The 21,816-nt window shown below is 39.3% G+C and overlaps 1 protein-coding gene across 6 annotated transcripts in view; it reads left to right on the forward strand.

The window, feature by feature from the left end:
* The window catches only part of LOC131715887 (C-C chemokine receptor type 4-like), an 82,586-nt gene extending 62,189 nt beyond the window's left edge, over nucleotides 1-20,397 (forward strand). For 2 of the 6 annotated variants that reach the window (XM_059012792.1, XM_059012791.1), the window contains 2 exons: nucleotides 11,756-11,784; nucleotides 18,314-20,397. In XM_059012792.1, the coding sequence (XP_058868775.1) occupies nucleotides 11,756-11,784; nucleotides 18,314-19,385 (1,101 nt within the window). In that variant the 3' untranslated portion in view covers nucleotides 19,386-20,397. Of the gene's footprint in view, nucleotides 1-1,687; nucleotides 1,845-10,191; nucleotides 10,252-11,755; nucleotides 11,785-18,313 lie in introns of those variants that run through there. The other 4 variants (XM_059012795.1, XM_059012796.1, XM_059012793.1 and 1 more) reach the window with 3 other exon arrangements.
* Nucleotides 20,398-21,816: the final 1,419 nt, after the last annotated feature.

The raw sequence follows: 21,816 nt of genomic DNA on the forward strand, positions 1-21,816 counted from the left end.
TGCAGGACAATTATTTTATACACAGTACACAGCAGGAAGTACAGTTTGTTTATTGCACTATTGTTTTTGTCTTTATATCTCTGTCAGGTATTTCCTGTCTTGCAGTTTGGCTGCTTTTTTGTGGTACTAGATTGGTGATGCGGCTGGATCACCAACTGCATGCTTTTAATCATTTTAGACCGGTAGTTAACAACAAAACCATGTGCTGTAAATGATTATATTTGGATTAATCCCATTAAAGTTCCTTCTTGACAGTAAAAACCTCAAAAACATTTAAAAAAACAACATAACACAAGAATGCTGTTACCCTGACAACTCTGAGTCATACATGGATGAAAATCCAGCGAAGAAACCTTTACTAATTGCACTAACTGACTGAACAGGTCTGTTAGGAGCGAGCAGTTTCACAATAGCAGGCAATACAGGCAATAAATTGATTTAAGTGAGTTTTGCAATTTGTGTATATTTCTTTAAAATGTAATTACTACCATTGTATTTTTGTAATGTAAAGTTACTGACACTTTTTTTTCTGGTTTAGCACGAGTCGTATTTGTCAAGTTATAAATAGTTCATGTTTCCTTTTCTAATACAATTGTCCCTTTAAGAAAATAACATAATCAGTTTTAAAAAGCCAAATGACAATATAAATATTACTTATAACACATGTGTTGGTCATATAAATCCATATTTAATACAGGTCAGCCATTTTGAACCTCCAGAGAGGCGGCTCTGAGCTGGACTCTCTACTGTTAGGGAGCGATCGCGGCATGCGCATCATTCAATAGGAAAAGCCACGTAATGCTCTGCCTATTGAACACACTCCTGAATAAGACAAATGAAGACTGACTTCAATAAGCCATCAATTTAGCTGATACACTAAGTGTTTAAAATATGCTTCATTTAACAGTAAAATAAAATAGAATAAAATAAAACAACATAAAAGTTATTAAAGTTATAAAATTACTTTAAGTGAAAAATATTTTAAATATTCATTAAGAAAATATTTAATTTCTTTGAGCAATACAGACACATTCTTGAATGATTCACTGTGGCAATGCGCCCCGCCCCGTGTGCATTTGTGTGTTATGTGTTGTATGGTGCGTGTGTTAATGTTGGTGTATAGTCATTGGTACACGGGATATAAACGGGTCTGTGTTTCACGTGTATTTAAAAATGTACAATTGTATTTAGGCACGGGATTGCACATCACTGCACGTGCATTTAAAGTAAGTAATATGCGCGCACGAGGTTGCACGTAATTAATTCACGTGCTGGGATTCAAGTGAATAATTAATTAGTAATTGAATCCCAGCACAACAGTATAAATAGATGCACGTTTCATTAACTCGGGGTTGGGTGTTCGGTGAGTGGAGAACTAGTGTGGAGAAGGAGAAACTAAATAGTAAAACGAAAGTAAGAACGTAAATATAAGTGTTTCACTCACCGTGTTTGTTTTGTTTGTCTCTTTATTTTGGCGTGAAGTGCCGTGTCCTATTTTGTGTTCTGTTTAAACCTTTTATTTTGTTAATAAACGCTGAGTGCTACAATTTGCACTCAGCTACTCATCACCACCGTCTGTCTGTGTGTTTCTTCCGGGTCTGACGTGTCACTACTCAGCCAGCCTTGTGACATTCACATATAGCTTTGAGCTCACATTGGTACTTTTTCAAGGGGTTTTCATTTATAATCATGCATTTGAAGATTCAAATCCGCTTTTTTACAAATCACAATGCAGTATTTGCACAGTTGCACTTCCTCATACTGTTAAACACTAGTGTACTGTGAAGAGTAACAAATGACAGATTCTTTTCCAAGGGAAGCATACAAGCTGAGCAAGACATTTGGTGAGTGCTGCTGTTTTCTTGTGACTCCAATTTAAATATGCTTGTATTTGGGAAATTATTTATTCAGTACAGAAATATATTAGAAAGGAGTTTGTTCATATATGTAGGCATATATATATATATATATATATATATATATATATATATATATATATATATATATACAGTGCCTTGCGAAAGTATTCGGCCCCCTTGAACTTTGCGACCTTTTGCCACATTTCAGGCTTCAAACATAAAGATATGAAACTGTAATTTTTTGTAAAGAATCAACAACAAGTGGGACACAATCATGAAGTGGAACGAAATTTATTGGATATTTCAAACTTTTTTAACAAATAAAAAACTGAAAAATTGGGCGTGCAAAATTATTCAGCCCCCTTAAGTTAATACTTTGTAGCGCCACCTTTTGCTGCGATTACAGCTGTAAGTCGCTTGGGGCATGTCTCTATCAGTTTTGCACATCGAGAGACTGAAATTTTTGCCCATTCCTCCTTGCAAAACAGCTCAAGCTCAGTGAGGTTGGATGGAGAGCATTTGTGAACAGCAGTTTTCAGTTCTTTCCACAGATTCTCGATTGGATTCAGGTCTGGACTTTGACTTGGCCATTCTAACACCTGGATATGTTTATTTGTGAACCATTCCATTGTAGATTTTGCTTTATGTTTTGGATCATTGTCTTGTTGGAAGACAAATCTCCGTCCCAGTCTCAGGTCTTTTGCAGACTCCATCAGGTTTTCTTCCAGAATGGTCCTGTATTTGGCTCCATCCATCTTCCCATCAATTTTAACCATCTTCCCTGTCCCTGCTGAAGAAAAGCAGGCCCAAACCATGATGCTGCCACCACCATGTTTGACAGTGGGGATGGTGTGTTCAGGGTGATGAGCTGTGTTGCTTTTACGCCAAACATAACGTTTTGCATTGTTGCCAAAAAGTTTGATTTTGGTTTCATCTGACCAGAGCACCTTCTTCCACATGTTTGGTGTGTCTCCCAGGTGGCTTGTGGCAAACTGTAAATGACACTTTTTATGGATATCTTTAAGAAATGGCTTTCTTCTTGCCACTCTTCCATAAAGGCCAGATTTGTGCAGTATACGACTGATTGTTGTCCTATGGACAGAGTCTCCCACCTCAGCTGTAGATCTCTGCAGTTCATCCAGAGTGATCATGGGCCTCTTGGCTGCATCTCTGATCAGTCTTCTCCTTGTATGAGCTGAAAGTTTAGAGGGACGGCCAGGTCTTGGTAGATTTGCAGTGGTCTGATACTCCTTCCATTTCAATATTATCGCTTGCACAGTGCTCCTTGGGATGTTTAAAGCTTGGGAAATCTTTTTGTATCCAAATCCGGCTTTAAACTTCTCCACAACAGTATCTCGGACCTGCCTGGTGTGTCCCTTGTTCTTCATGATGCTCTCTGCGCTTTAAACGGACCTCTGAGACTATCACAGTGCAGGTGCATTTATACGGAGACTTGATTACACACAGGTGGATTCTATTTATCATCATTAGTCATTTAGGTCAACATTGGATCATTCAGAGATCCTCACTGAACTTCTGGAGAAAGTTTGCTGCACTGAAAGTAAAGGGGCTGAATAATTTTGCACGCCCAATTTTTCAGTTTTTTATTTGTTAAAAAAGTTTGAAATATCCAATAAATTTCGTTCCACTTCATGATTGTGTCCCACTTGTTGTTGATTCTTCACAAAAAATTACAGTTTCATATCTTTATGTTTGAAGCCTGAAATGTGGCAAAAGGTCGCAAAGTTCAAGGGGGCCGAATACTTTCGCAAGGCACTGTATATATATATATATATATATATATATATATATATATATATATATATACAGTCACCTCCAAAATTATTGGCACCCTTGATAAAGATGAGCAAAAAAGGTTGTATAAAAAAACAACACAGGTAATGAGCTATATTTTATGCTTAAATATAAGGGGAAACCATATTCTTTTATTCTAATACAATTGCTCAGAGAAAAAGTTTTTTATTAACAATAAAAAATGTTCTCAAAAAGATAGGTGTCAGAATTATTGGCACCCCTAAAGATTCTTATAAATAAAATCAAACAAAATTAAATCTGCATTAACATTCTACTTCTTTAAGTTCATCTCAGTCTTAAGAAACTGTATTGTGGCCTTCCATGGCTTCCTGTTTTACTAGGGTATAAAAATGAGGTAACACACATATGAAATCACCATGGGGAAAGGCAAAGAACTCACAAATGAAAAGAGACAAATGGTTGTTGACCTTAAATCAGGCAATGGGTACAAAACAATAGCTAAAAAACTAAATATACCACTGTCACAAAGACGGCCGGAGTGGGTGGCGTCAGACCAGAAACAGGAACACAAACGACAGAGAGATGGGGTTTTGGTGAGGCTGAACGCGTGATCGCGTTCAGCATTTAATAAACAGAACAGAAAATAAAAGGTTTGAACAGACAAAAACAGGACACGGCACTGGTAGCCAAAAGAAACATATAAACAAAACGGACTAAACACTTAACAAACGGTGCACGGAGACAAACAAACACGGTGAGTACAAACAACTATTATATTTACGATCTTTTCTCTTATTTTAACTCTCCTTCTCCACACCCGTTCTCCACTCCCGAACACCTAACCCTGACTGAACGAAATGTGCGTCTATATATACTATTGTGCTGGGATTCAATTACTAATTAATTATTCACTTGAATCCCAGCACGTGAATTAATTCTGTGCAACCCCGTGCTCACATATTACATTTAACCAGCACGTGAAGTGATTTGTGCTCTCCTCGTGCCTAAATACAAATCTACACTTTAAATACACGTGAAACACAGACCCGTTTATATCCCGTGTACCAATGACTATACACCAACATTTACACACGCAACATACAACACATAACACAAATGCACACAGGGGCGGGGCGCTTTGCCACATATACCCCCCCTTGTGCGCAGCACACATGGCCTCAACGGCCACCTCCCCCCTTAAAAATCCAGCAGTCCAGGACAAAGTCTCGGGCTGGGAAGGGAGGCTTCAGTGGGCCCATGGCTGGCCATGCTGTCAGCACCCCTGCCGGTAGTGGCACGGCTGACAGCCTGTTGGTCCCGTCCTGCAGCGAAAAAGCTGCGGGGGCAGGTGGTCCCCCGACCTCCCCCTTCTTCGTAGCCGGCAGCTCCCTCCTGTGGGGCTCCGGCCACAAGAACTCCTGCAGCGAAACTGCTGCTGGGGAAAGTGGTCTCCAGACCTCGTCCCCCTTCTTTGTAGCCGGTAGCTCCCTTTGGTGGGGCTCCGACCACAGTACTGCCGGCAGCGAAGAAGCTACAGTGGGAGCAGGTCTCCGGACCTCCCCCACGATCTCCGGCAGCGAAACTGCTGCAGTGGGAGCAGGTCTCCGGACCTCCCCCACGATCTCCGGCAGCGAAACTGCTGCAGTGGGAGCAGGTCTCCGGACCTCCCCCACGATCTCCGGCAGCGAAACTGCTGCTGGGGTTGGTGGTCTCCAGACCTCCTCCCCCTTCTTCGTGGCCGACAGCTCCCCTTTCTGGGGCTCCGGCCACCGTACTCCCCGTGGTGGAGGTATGGGAAGCAGAGACAGCTCCTGCTGTTCTGCTTCTGGCAGTGGCAGAGGCAGAGGCAGCTCCTCTGCTCCTGGAAGTGGCAGAGGCAGCTCCTGCTCCTCTGCTCCTGGAAGTGGCAGAGGCAGCTCCTGCTCCTTTGCTCCTGCCGGTGTAGGTGGCGGAGGCAGAGGCAGCTCCGGCTCCTCTGCTCCTGCCGATGTAGGTGGCGGAGGCAGAGGCAGCTCCTGCTCCTCTGCTCCTGGAAGTGGCAGAGGCAGCTCCGGCTGCTCTGCTCCTGCCGGTGAAGGTGGGAGCAGCGTGTAGTCTCCTGCCGATGAAGGTGGGAGCAGCGTGTAGTCTCCCCCTTTTTCAGGGGACTGGTGCTGCTCTGCCTCTCTTGCAGCGGACTGGTGCGGCTCTGCTTCTGCAGGGGAAACCAGCAGGCATTCTTCCTCTGCTGGTTGTGCTGGGGAAACCAGCAGGCATTCTTCCTCTGCTGGTTGTGCTGGGGAAACCAGCAGGCATTCTTCCTCTGCTGGTTGGGCTGGGGAAACCAGCAGGCATTCTTCCTCTGCTGGTTGTGCTGGGGAAACCAGCAGGCATTCTACCTCTGCTGGTTGTGATGGGGAAACCAGCAGGCATTCTTGCTCTGCTGGTGAAGGTGGGAACAGCTGCCTCTCAGGCTTCGGATTCCCGCGGTCCCCCCGTCTGGGCGCTGGACGCTCGCGGTCCCCCCGTCTGGGCGCTGGTTCCTCCTCTTCATACTGGGTGGGGCATATGGCTAACGTGTGCCCATAAGCCCCACAGCCAGGGCATAACTCTGCTGCGAGGTTCTTTAAAAAAACCTCCCAGCCATCATCCTCGACCTCCTCCCTTTTGGGCTGTGGACGCCCCGACTCCTCCCTTTTGGGCTGTGGACACTCGGGTTCCCCCCACTCAGGCGTAGGACGTTCGGGTTCCTCCCACTCAGGCGTAGGACGTTCGGGTTCCTCCCACTCAGGCGTAGGACGCTCAGGCTCTTCCCACTCGGGCTGTGGACGCTCAGGCTCCTCCCACTTGGGCTGTGGACGCTCAGGCTCCTCCCACTCGGGCTGTGGACGCTCAGGCTCCTCCCACTCGGGCTGTGGACGCTCAGGCTCCTCCCACTCGGGCTGTGGACGCTCAGGCTCCTCCCACTCGGGCTGTGGACGCTCAGGCTCCTCCCACTCGGGCTGTGGACGCTCAGGCTCCTCCCGCTCAGGTACTGGAGAGGGCAGCGACTGCTCCTCTCCCTCTTGCTCACTGGAAGGCATCCCTCCCATGTCTGCAGCTAGGTAACCCAGCACCACAATGGTGAGGTCACGAACGGATGCTGGGTTGTGCTGTTGCTCCCAGTCCTCCCATCGTCTCCCATCTCGCATCTGCAGTGCGTGAATAACCATGGGGAGGTCACTGGCGAAGTTCCCCTCGGGGTGCACCAGCCAGTCCCATATTTCCCGGGACGGTGGGGAACCCGGTGGCAGTGGGGGTAGAGGGGTGGCTACTGCCCCGTTGTGGCTGTCCTCCTCCCAGCCCGGCATGCAGGATGAGGGCTGCAGCTGTTGCTGCTGCTGCTTCTGCTGCTTCCTGCAGCTCTTTCTTCCCATCCTGGCTTTTTTTTTTTTTTTTCTTTCACAAAACCCCCTCTCCTGGTCTGACGCTTGGAGGCGCTATTATCCCACGATGACACCATGTGTCACAAAGACGGCCGGAGTGGGTGGCGTCAGACCAGAAACAGGAACACAAACGACAGAGAGATGGGGTTTTGGTGAGGCTGAACGCGTGATCGCGTTCAGCATTTAATAAACAGAACAGAAAATAAAAGGTTTGAACAGACAAAAACAGGACACGGCACTGGTAGCCAAAAGAAACATATAAACAAAACGGACTAAACACTTAACAAACGGTGCACGGAGACAAACAAACACGGTGAGTACAAACAACTATTATATTTACGATCTTTTCTCTTATTTTAACTCTCCTTCTCCACACCCGTTCTCCACTCCCGAACACCTAACCCTGACTGAACGAAATGTGCGTCTATATATACTATTGTGCTGGGATTCAATTACTAATTAATTATTCACTTGAATCCCAGCACGTGAATTAATTCTGTGCAACCCCGTGCTCACATATTACATTTAACCAGCACGTGAAGTGATTTGTGCTCTCCTCGTGCCTAAATACAAATCTACACTTTAAATACACGTGAAACACAGACCCGTTTATATCCCGTGTACCAATGACTATACACCAACATTTACACACGCAACATACAACACATAACACAAATGCACACAGGGGCGGGGCGCTTTGCCACAACCACTTACCACTATTAGGGCAATAATTAAGAAGTTCAAAACCACTGGAACAATGGTAAACTTGCCTGATAGAGGACGCAAGTGTATCTTGCCCCCAAGCACAGTGAGGCAGGTGGTTCGGGAGGCAAAGAGAAATCCATGGGCCACAGTTGGAGAATTACAGAACTTGGTTGCATCTTGGGGTCACCAAGTCTCCAAAACTACAATTAGACGCCACCTCCATGCCAATAGGCTATTTGGAAGGGTTGCCAGAAAAAAAGCCTTTATTGAGAGCAATCAACAAACGTAAGTGCTTGGAGTTTGCTAAACAGCATTGGCACTTCGATTGGAACCGGGTGCTATGGTCAAATGAGATGAAAATAGAGCTCTTTGGCCACGCACACCAGCGGTGGGTTTGGCATCGAAAGAAGGATGCGTGTGCAGAAAAGAACCTCATACCTACTGTAAAATATGGTGGTGGATCTTTGATGTTATGGGGCTGTTTTGCTTCCACTGGTCCTGGGGCCCTTGTTAAGGTCAACAGCATCATGAACTCTACCTAGTACCAGGACGTTTTAGCCAAAAACCTGGTTGCCTCTGCCAGGAGGCTGAAACCTGGCTGCAAGTTGATCTTCCAGCAAGACAATGACCCCAAGCACACATCAAAATCCACAGAAATGGTTAATTGACCACCAAATCAACATTTTGCAATGGCCATCTCAGTCTCCAGACTTGAACCCCATTGAAAACCTGTGGTTTCAATTGAAGAGGGTAGTCCATAAGCGCAGACCGAAGGATATCAAGGATCTGGAAAGATTCTGTATGGAGGAATGGTCTATGATCCCTCCCAATGTGTTCACCAATCTCATTAAACATTATAAAAAAAGACTAAGTGCTATTATCCTTGCAAGGGGAGGGTGCACAAGGTACTGAAAACAATGGTGCCAATAATTGTGAAGATTTTTTAAATCACTGTAGCCCACAGAAATCCACTGGGAAGATGAAGAGGCAATTTGAAAAACCAAACTAAAAATACTCGCAGTCAACCATTTCATTTTCTCGTACCATGAGCAATTAAAAAGGCAATTTTGTTTTTGTCCTCCCTGTTGAAGAAGGTCCAATTTAGGCTTTGGGTGACCATTATTGTTATTTTTATTCTTATTTTTTCCTCAATTGAAAGTGAGGAAAATGGTGTATGAATTAAAAATATCTACAATGTACTGTATGTAGCCAATACAAATACAGTAAAACTTGACAGACAGAGGTTTGCAGATGGAAGACACACATAATCCCACCCATTTTGAGGCTACATTAGCCAATAGCAATACAGTAGACCCTGGAAAGCATGACGTAGGGTAAGCATTTTTTAACTTTTACAAAATGACACGTATACTTAGCCTCTGTAGCCTCTTATGATGAGCCACCACTGATGTAGTGTGCAGTGTGCAGTAGTGGTTAGGGCTCTGGACTCTTGACTGGAAGGTTGTGGGTTCAATCCCTGGTAGGGGACACTGCTGCTGTACCCTTGAGCAAGGTACTTTACCAAGATTGCTCCAATTAAAACCCAACTGTATAAATGGTTAATTGTATGTAAAAATAATGTGATATCTTGTAACAATTGTAAGTCGCCCTGGATAAGGGCGTCTGCTAAGAAATAAATAATAATAATCTATTTATATACATTTGACTTTTTGTATAGAACCCTTTGGTACCCTTTGTGCCACAATGATTGAAGCTTGTTTCTTATTTACATCAATGATAGCTGCTCCCTTGTTGTCAATCAGATGATAATTAGCAAACTTTTCAACATTTCCAGACGGCACAAAGCTTTTGGGGAGCGGCCATTTTCAACCAACAAGGAAATCCAAAACAGTTCTGCCTTATTTAAGAAACAGTTACCCACTCTATTCCTGGGAACATCATCTCCTTGATTGCTGAAACGAATAGAGACCCATTTGACAGCTCCAGTTTTAGACCAGTTTCTCTAACTCTGTGCGATTGTAAAATTCTAACAAATATTCTGGCAAGCAGAATACAAAAACGTTACAGTAAACTTATCCACCCTGATCAATCAATTGACCATTTTAAACAAACAAACAAACAAATAATAATTATCCCTTTGGAATAAGTCACACCATTTTATACCAAAAAGGTTTTCTTACCAAATGATTTGTACCTAATTTTCTCTTTACTCTTATTTTTGTCTTTCCTTCTCTTTCCCACCTCTACCTGTACACTCACTCTGAACAAACAAATCATAATTAGGTCTCACAGTTCAAGGTCACAGTGATTAACTTCTTCATGTTACTGGTGGCTCTAATTTGCATGTTTTAATTAGATGTGGTGGGTGATAAATGTCACTGAAGTTACCAGTGAGGGAGTTCAGGGCTGTAGGTGCTTGGTTTAAAATAGATATTACTGAGGTATGTCACAGGAAATCTATTAACCGAAGAACTACTTTTTGGCAGACACCTGTGATCATCTGAAGTTGTACATCTTCACTCTATGGTCCATCTTCAGCTTTTTTTGTGAGTACTTTATATTCTTTTAAATCATTTGCCATGAAATTGCTCAACAGACCTACTATTTTTATATGTCCTGTTTAACTTTGCTGAAATATACTAACTGTGCACTGACCAGTACAGTAGATCTGAGGCCAGTTAGTGAATGATAAATAGATGTCTTATATTACCAGTAACTATCTGGTACTACATGGATGTTTTCAGACTTCTAAATTGATTGGAAAATATCAGGTAGCTCAACAAAACTGCTGCTATACTGCTTTGTTCCGCTGGTTTCAGCATATGTTACATCTTTTGATATGTTTAAACTGATGACACTGATGTAGAGTAACACCTCTAGTGTGTTACAAAACTAGTAAGAATGCAGAGCCATTTTATTAGTTTTGATAATATTGTCATCTTTCACTGTCACTACACATGTTGATATAATCTAAGATACAGCCTTTTGGTACAGACAAGATTTGTTACAGGATATTTTTTTTTTCAGTCACCTCTATAGCTTATACCTGCCTTGGTTTAATTTGATTTGCTGCAATCCAAGGCGTTGAGCCCACATTTTCTTATAGATGACACACTGTTGCAATCTCTTTTTTTTTTAAATATATTTATGACGAGACGGGTAGATTGGAATTAATAACACAGATACAATTGTATATAATATTCATTTTGTTCAAATGTATGTAGGATGGACAGTCAAGCACAACTGTGTTTAGTGCGGCTCTGTCGTTGCTAAAACCTCTGAAATATGGGAGGTGTACAGAGTTGCTAGTGGTAGCCCAGCTTGTGTATTTTTTTATTTAAATGCAATGTATTACTCATACAACCGTAGTGCAGCACCCTTGCCTATTTTTATTTATAAAAAAAAAAAATTACCTATGGAATAATATATTGTAGCAGTGACACCGATTTTATATTTTAAAGTGATACTTTATATACATTTCCATTTAAATATGTTTACCTTTTTAATATGAATATAAAGAGGTGTGCAGCTTTTTCTGAAACTGTGATTCTATATTGAGATTTTTGTTCTTACACACTATATAGTGTGTTATCATGTTGCCCAGGCTATTCTCCATAATTGAAAACCTATTACAGATCCCAAATTCTACAAGTGGGTTATTGGCACACAGGAGATAGTACTGTTTGATTGTATAGAATATTAATTGTATTCAGATTTAAGTGCAAAGGACCGTGTGCAGTAGTTTTATTGCTAAAACAACTGTACAGGTACCGGTATGTGTTTGTGTTAAAATACTGCACTAAGTTTGCAATTAGCAACAAAATGTAACTCTCAACCAGTGGTGAGTTTTACACAGGGCAATGTCATTGAAAGATCACCACAGCCAGCGACCCATTAGCACATGGCTCAGGTCTGAATAGGTTGAGAAACACTAGTGTAGTTTTATTAAACACTAATAATACCATAGAATAATCTCACTGCTGTTAAAAAAACTAAAGATTTCCATACATGGAAAATATAAGACTTTAACCTTTCTTTAACTTTCTGTAGGTAACTTGGACGTTTGTGTTGTTAAACAGGTGAGTTGAGTGCTTCTGCCATGCTGCCTGTGCACCCACTGTCACACTGCCTGTTACATGTGCTCTCCAGCTCCAACACTGCTATCTGCTGTCTGTTCTGCCTTCTACAGCGTCCAGCAAAGTGTAGTAGTCAGCCTATTAAACTAGCCTTCCTTATCCACACTCAGGGGGTCATTTTCAGTTGGTTAGTGGGTTTACGTTGAGTGTACAGTACCGTATATAGCAAGTTTCATTTTCCAGTACTGGCAGTTCAAATTCTATTTTACATCAAACCAACTAATATCTTGGTGTGTGGCGAGTCTCTTAGTCCAGCCAGATGTAAGTTGGGCACAGTCACTATGACACAGGTCAAGCAAATAACTGTCAAGCAATTGACTGTGTTAACTTTTTTTTTATAAGCAACACAATGAGACTGCCTGTTTATTTTTAAATATCGTGAACTTATAACACAAAGATTTTTTTCATAAATTGCTGACATTTCAGGGACTGCAGATACTTAGACACAGTAAGCAAGTTACTTGTATTATTAAATTAAACAAAACATATTTGAGTGTTGTGGTAATACAATTTAAAGTAAACCTTTATATAACTGGTCTTATATTAATAACTACTTTTTCCCATTGCCTCATTCAGCGATGTGTAAAATGCAGAAATAAACTCAGATGGTTTACAGTAATAATGTTTAGTGTTAGTACACAGTTGTGTGTATTTTTGGGTTAGCTGGAGTAAGTTGTGTGAACCTGTATCATACAGTACATGCATAAGACAAAAACACAGACTCATTGGTTGCAAACAGTATTTTTTTTTCATGCCTTTTGCAGAAGTCTCTTTGGGGGAAATAGAGAGAAAGGATGTTTAATGCACAGCAACAGTCTTGGACAGCAGTGATTCTGTGGTGCTAAATCCAGGGTCTGAAATGTAATTATCAGCAGCATACTGTACAAAATAAAAAATTAGAAGGTTGCAATCCGTTAACTAGACATGCCATTGTAGCATAATTACATTTTAGTCAGCAATCTAGTAATAAAGCAGTTAAATATATAATTATTTATAGTAACATTTCGTGCAGAAAAAAGGGCAACATACCAGCTTGTGGGAGAGAAAGAATAGGAAAAGACAAATCTATAGGATTTGGTGTATTGTACAGATGTGGGAATTGTCTGCCTGCTGCTCCCTGGCTTGCTCTTGAAAGCTTCTGAAAGTGCTGAATCTCAATCAGTGTGGCTACAGGAGTTCAGGTTTGCCAAAGTTTTTTTTTTTTTTTTTTTACATAAGTCTGTTTATACAGTATTGCAATAATCAGAAACATACTTCATGAATCATTTTTATAAAAATACAACAGATTATTCCAATATGCTTTCTGAATTTTTTTAAAATTAAAATCAGAATTTCATTTTTTTAAAGCTGTCAAAATTGTCATGTAAACGCACTTATTTACCTAGTTAAAACACATGCAGATTGTGGCTTGTTAATGATTTCTGCATCCTTATTGTTATGTGTTAATGGCTTGTGTTGCATTTTGTTTGTTTGTTTGTTTGTTTTTTCATTTTTTTAATCACCTTTAATGCCTAAGTGGCCACTCTTAAATACGAACAAATTCAAAGATGCACATCCATCTTCATTATATTAACAACCACTATAGTTATAAAAATCATGTATCTCAAAGAGCTTAAGAGACAGGATTCTGTCAATTCAACAGGATAGGTCACATCTCACAGAGACAGCTTCATCTTTGAAGATGTTCAATGTTTCAGTGTTTTTTGGCTGGGCAATCCCTATGACTAATGTATACATTTTATAGTGTAGGTATGGAAACAAGCACAGTTTTGCAACAATCAGAAAACAATCCGAAAAAAACATTCTTCATGAATCATTTTGATAAAAATATGCTTTCTGAATGTTATCTTTTTATTATCAGCTTTTAGTTTAGAACAGAAAAGAAAATAATGTTAAACATATGGAAGTATATAAAAGTAAGGATTAAATCATAAATAAATATATAATTACATTCAATAAATCATAAGAAGGAAATGATACAACAATACTCCTTGACTCATGAGGAAAAAGAAAGAATAAATAAAATAAGTAAATAATTTATGTACAATAAACATAATAAGAAAGAAGCCTATTGTCCAGCAGGAAATAGTCTATGCAGGAGAACGAGTGGTGGACAGGAGAAAAGAAAGAGTAGTCCCTAGCAGTAGGAAACATAAATCTCCATAGGTCTGATACCCTAGACTGGTCAAAGAAGGAACGTAAGGCTAAGGCCGATTTGGAAAGAGAAGCAGGTTTTGTAGATGAGCGATCAAGATAAGGATTAAGCACACAATTAAAATCACCTCCAAGGATTAAATGGGAGGTGTGAATGTCTGGCAAAGATGAAAGTAATTTAGAAATAAATTGGCTAGCATCCCAGTTGGGAGCATAAATGTTGGCCAGCATCAGCAGGGTATTAGAGATTGCCTGTCACGATCACATACCTTCCATTAGTCAGCGATTACTTGGTCAACAGTAAAAGGGATATCTTTATGAATTAATATTGCTGCCCCTCTGGATTTGGTATGAAATTTAGAGTGGAACAGCTGCCCCACCCACCCCCTACGAATACAAAATTGATCAGTAGTGCGAAAGTGAGTTTCCTGGAGGAAAGCTATACCCACTTTTAGATGTAAAAGATGGCTTAGTACTTTATTTCTTTTAACTGGGTGGTTGAACCCTTTGACATTCCAGGTGATAAAGTTAATAGGATGCTCGCCCGCAGAAACCCTTCTATTTACCATTCACTGATAAGGGTGAGAAATAGATAAATAGTGGATAAAAGAACATATCCCCCCTTTCGGAGTACTGAAGAGTTGCAAAAAGCAAGGACATATAGATGTTTGTGTGAAAATTAATTAATTAATTAATTAATTAATTAATTAATTAATTAATTAATTAATTAATTCACCGACAACCTCAAGACCGGTTGTTCGTTCCACCCCAGCTCCTATGGAAGAGGATCTCCCACCCCCTTAACACCTCCCCAAATGAGATGTACGCACACCCAAAAAATTACAATATCTGAAATGTGCATCTTGCACAGTTTAAGTACCACTTTACTGATGCTCCTACATACACAATAAACATGGTCTGCAGACATAGGAAACACGTATATAAATATATATACAGTGGCTCTCAAAAGTATTCAACCCCCTTGGACTTTTCCACATTTTATTGTGTTGGACAACATGGAATCAAAATGGATTTAACTAGGAGTTTTTGCCACTGATCAACACAAAAAAAGTCCATAATGTCAAAGTGAAAAATAAAATGTACAAATTGTTCTAAATTAATTACAAATATAAAACAGAACATAATTGATTGCATAAGTATTCACCCCCTTTACTATGACATACCTAAATAAGCTCTGGTGCAACCAGAAGTCACATAATTAGTTGAATGGAATCCACCTGTGTGCAATTAAGGTGTTTCACATGATTTCAGGTTAAATACACCTGTCTCTGGGAGGTCCCACAGTTGGTTAGTACATTTCCTAACAAAAACTACATTATGAAGACGAAGGAACATTCAAAGCAAATCCGGAATAAGGTTCTTCAAACGCACCAATCAGGGGTAGGATATAAGAACATTTCCAAGGCATTGAATATCCCCTGGAGCACAGTAATGTCCATTATTAAGAAATGGAGAGAATATGGCACAACTTTGAATCTGTCTAGAACAGGCCGTCCTCAAAAACTGAGTATCTGGGCGAGAAGGGCACTAGTCAGGGAGGCCACCAAGAAGCCTATGGCAACTCTAAAGGAGTTACGGTCTTCCACGGCTGAGCTGGGAGACACTGTGCATACGGCAACAATAGCCCGGGTGCTTCACAAAACTGGCCTTTATGGGAGAGTGGCAAAAAGAAAGCCATTGTTGAAAAAAACTCACATCAAATCTAGGCTAGAGTTTGCCAGAAGGCATGTGGGAGACTGAGACCAAGTGGAAGATGCTTCTATGGTCTGATGAGACCAAAATAGAGCTTTTTGGCCTCAACGCTAAGCGCTATGTTTGGCGCAAGCCTAACACCGCACATCATCCTAAGAACACCATCCCTACCGTGAAGCATGGTGGCAGCATCATGCTATGGGGATGCTTCTCTGCGTCAGGGCCTGCAAAGTTCATGAAGATAGAGGGCAAAATGGATGCAGCAAAGTACAGAGAAATCCTAGAGGAAAACCTGCTGAAGTCTGCAAGAGACCTGGGACTTGGGAGAAGATTCATCTTCCAGCAGGACAATGACCCCAAACATACAGCCAAAGCCACACTGGAGTGGCTTAAAAACAAAAAGGTCAATGTCCTGGTGTGGCCCAGTCAAAGCCTGGACCTCAATCCAATTGAGAATATGTGGAAAGAGTTGAAAATTGCTGTTCACCAAAGGTCCCCATCCAACTTGACGGAGCTTGAGCAATTTTACAAATAAGAATGGGCAAAAATTGCAGTGTCCAGATGTGCAAAGCTGGTAGAGACTTATCCAAATTGACTCATGGCTGTAATTGCTGCCAAAGGTGCCTCTACCAAATATTGACTCAAGGGGGTGAATACTTATGCAATCAATTATTTTCTGTTTTGTATTTGTAATTAATTTAGAACAATTTTTAGATTTTATTTTTCACTTTGATATTATGGACTTTTTTCGTGTTAATCAGTGGCAAAAACTCCTAATTAAATCCATTTTGATTCCATGGTGTAAAACAATAAAATGTATATATATATATATATATATATATATATATATATATATATATATATATATATATATATATATATATATTAGGCTGTCAAGCGATTAAAAAAATTAATCACGATTAATCTCACGATTAAAACAAATCAATCTTAATCTCATTTTTAATCGCATATTAAATTGTTACAGTTATTACATCCATTGAATTTTAATTTGTTTTATTACTGATGCTATTATTTTTATTATCCTTAGCTGTAAATAACATTGTTTAAAATGTATTTATTTATGTATTTATTTAACCAGGAAATTTACCCATTGAGACCACCACCAAAATGTACTAGGGGCAATAATTTAGAAATTACAAATACAACCAACACAATAAAATGTGCGGTTCAAGCTTGATCAGCAGCATACAGAGATCAGAAAACATAAATACATAGGATATCTATTTTTAAATGTGATTGTGAACTGAAATATATATATGCAATTACTGTGTAGAAAAATACTTCTTTAAATGGTCTGGTCTGCAAAGATTAAATAAAGCTGATTTGACAGTATTTGCACTATACACAGTCACTGCTTTTGGAAAGGATTCCTAAAATACGGGACAAGTCAACACATTAAACAGGTGTACTAACACCGAGTCATGTTGCATGACTCAAAGAGTAAGCAACGGGGTTCCGAAAAATATAGCGTTATACGTCCCCACGTGTTGCTACAACTGTTTAAATAACGTACCTGTACTTTTTCCTTTCATTGTTAACATCCTGACAACTTTTTGCACTTTAACTTTAATGTCTGTTTCAAAGCTTTTTTCAAAATGTCTGCTGTAGTGCACTGGGGTTTGAGATCTGTCCTCTAAGTCACTGCAGGAGAGATTAAAAACAAAAAAACACAACAAGTGCTCTGGCTTTTCTGTTCTGTCCCACATCCTGGATTGTTATTGCTGTGTTACCTGTTTGGCAATGTGGGCAGTAATCCTTACACTATCAGTGCACTAGAGCAGACATTTTGAAAAGAGCTTTGAAACATACTTTAAAGTTATAAGTGTAAAAAGTTGTCAGGATGTTAACAATAAAAAGAGAAATGGCAGGTACGTTATTTAAACAGTTGTAGCAACACGTGGGGATATGTAATGATATATTTTTTGGACCCCCCCCCCCCCCACAAAAAAAAACAAGTTCAACAACAATTATAAATCCCCCGTCCATCCTCTTAATTAACTTGTAATTTATCTTACTGTAAGTTAAGCTCACTAGAGTTAATGTGAACCACTCCCACACACCACAAAAGTTCCAACTACTGTAGATCTCGGAACTAAATTTCATTTTGACTTTTTCCAAAACTGTTTTTTTTTTTTTTACCATACAAACTGCATCTTGGTAAATCAAGACCTCTGCACTTAGCAAGACAAAACATAGATGGGATAGACTAAACTGTGACGGTTTGTTAATCGATACAAATCTGTGGGACCACTGGTGAATGCAAACAAGATTAATTCCATGGGCTCTAGTATTACTGCATAATGAGGTGAACTTCTTATTATATCAGATGCCTCTGTGGCTGGATGAATGTATACAGAATGTGTACAAAATAATATACTATGTTGTATAATGGGGTGGTGTACTTTCTAGGTTAATACTGTAAGTCTTTCACTATTAATGGTGAAGCTAGGTTGATGTGGTATATCTTTACACCATCACTGAAGTAGGCCAGGTTATAATGTATCTCACGGAGCAATGTTAATCTGTGAACATGTTCATTGTTTTTGCTGAACAATCACTTTGACTAACTTAAACATTTTTTTAGCCTAGGTATGGATATAGGCCCCAAAATGGAAACAACCACAGACTATTTCTACATCTATTCTGAAGAAGAGATTGACTACGACAAATTAGCAGTAAATGCTCCATGTGTTAAGGACAACATTGGGTCTATCTTCCTCCCAACAGTCTACTCCTTACTGTTTGTGGCTGGACTTCTAGGGAATACTCTTGTTTTGTGGGTATTGATCAGATGTGTAAAACTAAGGAGCATGACTGATGTTTCTCTTCTGAATTTGGCAGTTTCTGATTTGTTGTTTGTTTTCTCACTTCCATTCCTGGCATATTATGCAAAAGATCAGTGGCTCTTTGGGGACGTGATGTGTAAAATAATCCTAGGGTGTTACAGTATTGGCTTCTACAGTGGTATATTTTTTGTAACCCTGATGAGTATAGACAGGTATCTAGCAATAGTCCATGCAGTGTATGCACTAAGAACTAGAACAGTGAAGTATGGCACCATTGCAAGCATTGTGGTTTGGATAGCATCCTTCCTGGTTTCATTTCCAGAGATAATATACAATCAAGAGATCAATGACAACATAACCACGTGCAGACCTAAGTATCCAGATTCCAATCTAAAAACCCTGAAAGCACTTCATATTTTTAAAATGAATGTACTGGGGCTGCTGATCCCATTTGGAATCATGGTTTTCTGTTATTCGTGTATCATAAAAAGATTACTGAGTTGCAGATCTGTCAAAAAGCAAACCATTAAACTTGTTTTTTTAGTAGTCATGGTATTTTTCCTTTTCTGGACTCCATATAATATTGTTTCCTTTTTGGACGCTTTACAGGTCTTTCATGTATTTGATGATTGTGAAACACATAAGAGACTTGACTTAAGCCTTCAGGTCACAGAGTCAATAGCCTATGTCCACAGTTGCTTGAACCCATTGATCTATGTGTTTGCTGGAGAAAAGTTTCAGAAGCACCTCGCCAGACTGTTACTCAGATTTATAGACTGTAAGATATTAAGAAATTTGCAACCAACCACTAGTTCAGTGCACTCAAGATCAACCAGCATAGTTGAACATTCCTCAGCCATATACAATTGAATTGTCCTTGTATACTATATTTACTATCCACCAATATCCTGGATGGAATCATAAGAATGTAACTGATTTTTAAAGTCATTTAAAATGCTTCAGTGCTGGAAATATAGTATATTTTACATATGTTACATATATGAATTATTAGATAGCCTACTAGATGAAAGAATAATTTAAATCAGTATCTGAGTACTAAAAAATAATGGTACACTATAGCCTATACTGGAAAAGATAAGATACAGACCCTTTATCCTTGACCCTCCAAGTGCCAAATCTAGACGTCCTGAGAAAGCTACACTGGTTGTAAAATGTAAGAGTGGTTTCAATGATTTAGTTACAAAATGACCAGCCCCTCAAGTCTGGTGAATGGTACTGTAAATACCATCAACTTAGGAATATAATATGTCCCCAATGTATTGTATATTATACTCGTGACTGCACAGTTTAATTTAACATCCCTTGTACTGTATAACTCAAACCTGTTTTAAAACGCGCAGAGGGAAAATCAAGTGGAATCAATCATATTTTAAACTTAGTTTATAGTATAATCAACATTATCCAGGTAGCAATTAAGCATAAACTGTATACTTGTTGAAAAGAGTTGTATTTTTTTCTCAAATATAAATGAAGGCTCAACTGCAGACAGCTACAAGAAAAAATGGTTAAGTGTTCATGTAGGTTCAAACTAATGATAGACATGTAAATATTGTAATATTCAGAAAATTGTGCAATGGCTGTAACTGTACAGTATATACTTACTGTTTTTGGAGGTAATGAAAGTGTACTGAACTGCTGATTAAAAATGGACCTGTTTTTATTGTAAATATAAACTCAATGTAATTCCATGCATCTCACCTGTTTGTGGGATTATTTCATTTTAATACATTGTTATAAATATGTGTTGTGATTTTTTTTATGTCTTAACAGAGCTGTATTTCTATATGCTTGTTAAAAAAATAAAAATAAAAAAAATAACTTTTGCACTAATATCAGTGTATACAAAAGATGATTTCATTTTCTGGCCTAACAATAAAGCTGATTTGGCATTACACAATTTTCGTTGAACCATTATTCACAAACCACACAAATACACTGCTTACCGTTGCTAAACAGTACTGATATGTCAAGTAATAAACTTGATATACCGAGGTAGTTAAATTTAAATCAGAAGGTTAAAGGGTTGCCATGCGTTTCACTAACAGAAAAAAATGTGGGGTGTTTGATGTTTAAGAAACGATTACTGTGTGACTAAAACAATAAGATGAGGACAACCCCTCTAGTTTATGTTCAAATACCCCAGCTGACTAACTACGCTATACAGTTGTTGAACCAGTGGGTGTTTCCATTTCTGTCTCCAAAAATGATTCATTTCAACCAGGACCTAAGACATCTTAAGGTCATTTCTACCTACAGAAAACAGTTTAACAGAAACAACCACCTGCAACCCCAGAAAGGTTTGCATGCTTGTTTATTTTAAAACAATATATACAACGAATTTGTGTACTTTATATTGTAACAGTGTCTGTTGCTTTACAGTCTGCTGGAACAATTTGATTTGTAAACATGAAATGAAGCAGATATAGTATATGAAAAGTATCACTGATTTACCCCAGAAAATTAAAAGTCTCAATATAGCAGAGTTCAATATAGCAGACATATTAGGTCAGAGGGTAATGTCATAGTCACCAGTTTTTTTTTTTTTTGTTTTTTTTTTATCACCCTACAAAGATGAAATCGTTGTTTCCAATGGTGTCTGATAAGCTCTGGCAGTTAGTGCTACAAAAGGGGTATTATTTTTCTAGTACAATACATATAATGACACATGACCTTGAACAGAATCACAGAATAGAGATGTGTACCAAGTATGAAGCCATTATCTCACAATGTTATGTTGAAATTCAAACAAAGAAAGCAGTCTTATTTAGTTATTATACAAAATATGTTATTTATTACTAGAATATTATAGTATAATCCAACTTCTAACAAGTGAGATGCAAAGGCCACATCTGAGGTTTGCTGAAGTTTCCCACCAATTTCTTGCAGACTATTGAAGATACACTTTGAGGTAATGGAAACTTCATGTAAAAATTGGTATTTTATCTATTTTTGTCCAGTAGGATGTGGTAAAGCTAGTTGCTAGGCACACTGGTTTACAATCAGGAAATCAAATAATCTCACACCATCGTGTTGCTGCCTTCAGCTGCAGATTTAAAAAACAACAACAAAAATATATTGTACAGGTAGCATGCAAAATATACCTGCTCTACACACGTTTGAGTTATATAATAAGGAATTATAAAACTAGCCTCAGGATATGCTCACCTACTGGAGACAATAACCATATCCCTGCTACATGGACATGGACATTGTTCACATGGTGTTTTGTCTTGTGCTTGTGTTGGGCTATTGCCTTATTCATTTCACTTCCTTCTCTCCC

This window comes from Acipenser ruthenus, chromosome 3, assembly GCF_902713425.1.
Source record: "Acipenser ruthenus chromosome 3, fAciRut3.2 maternal haplotype, whole genome shotgun sequence".
NCBI classification, from domain to species: domain Eukaryota; kingdom Metazoa; phylum Chordata; class Actinopteri; order Acipenseriformes; family Acipenseridae; genus Acipenser; species Acipenser ruthenus.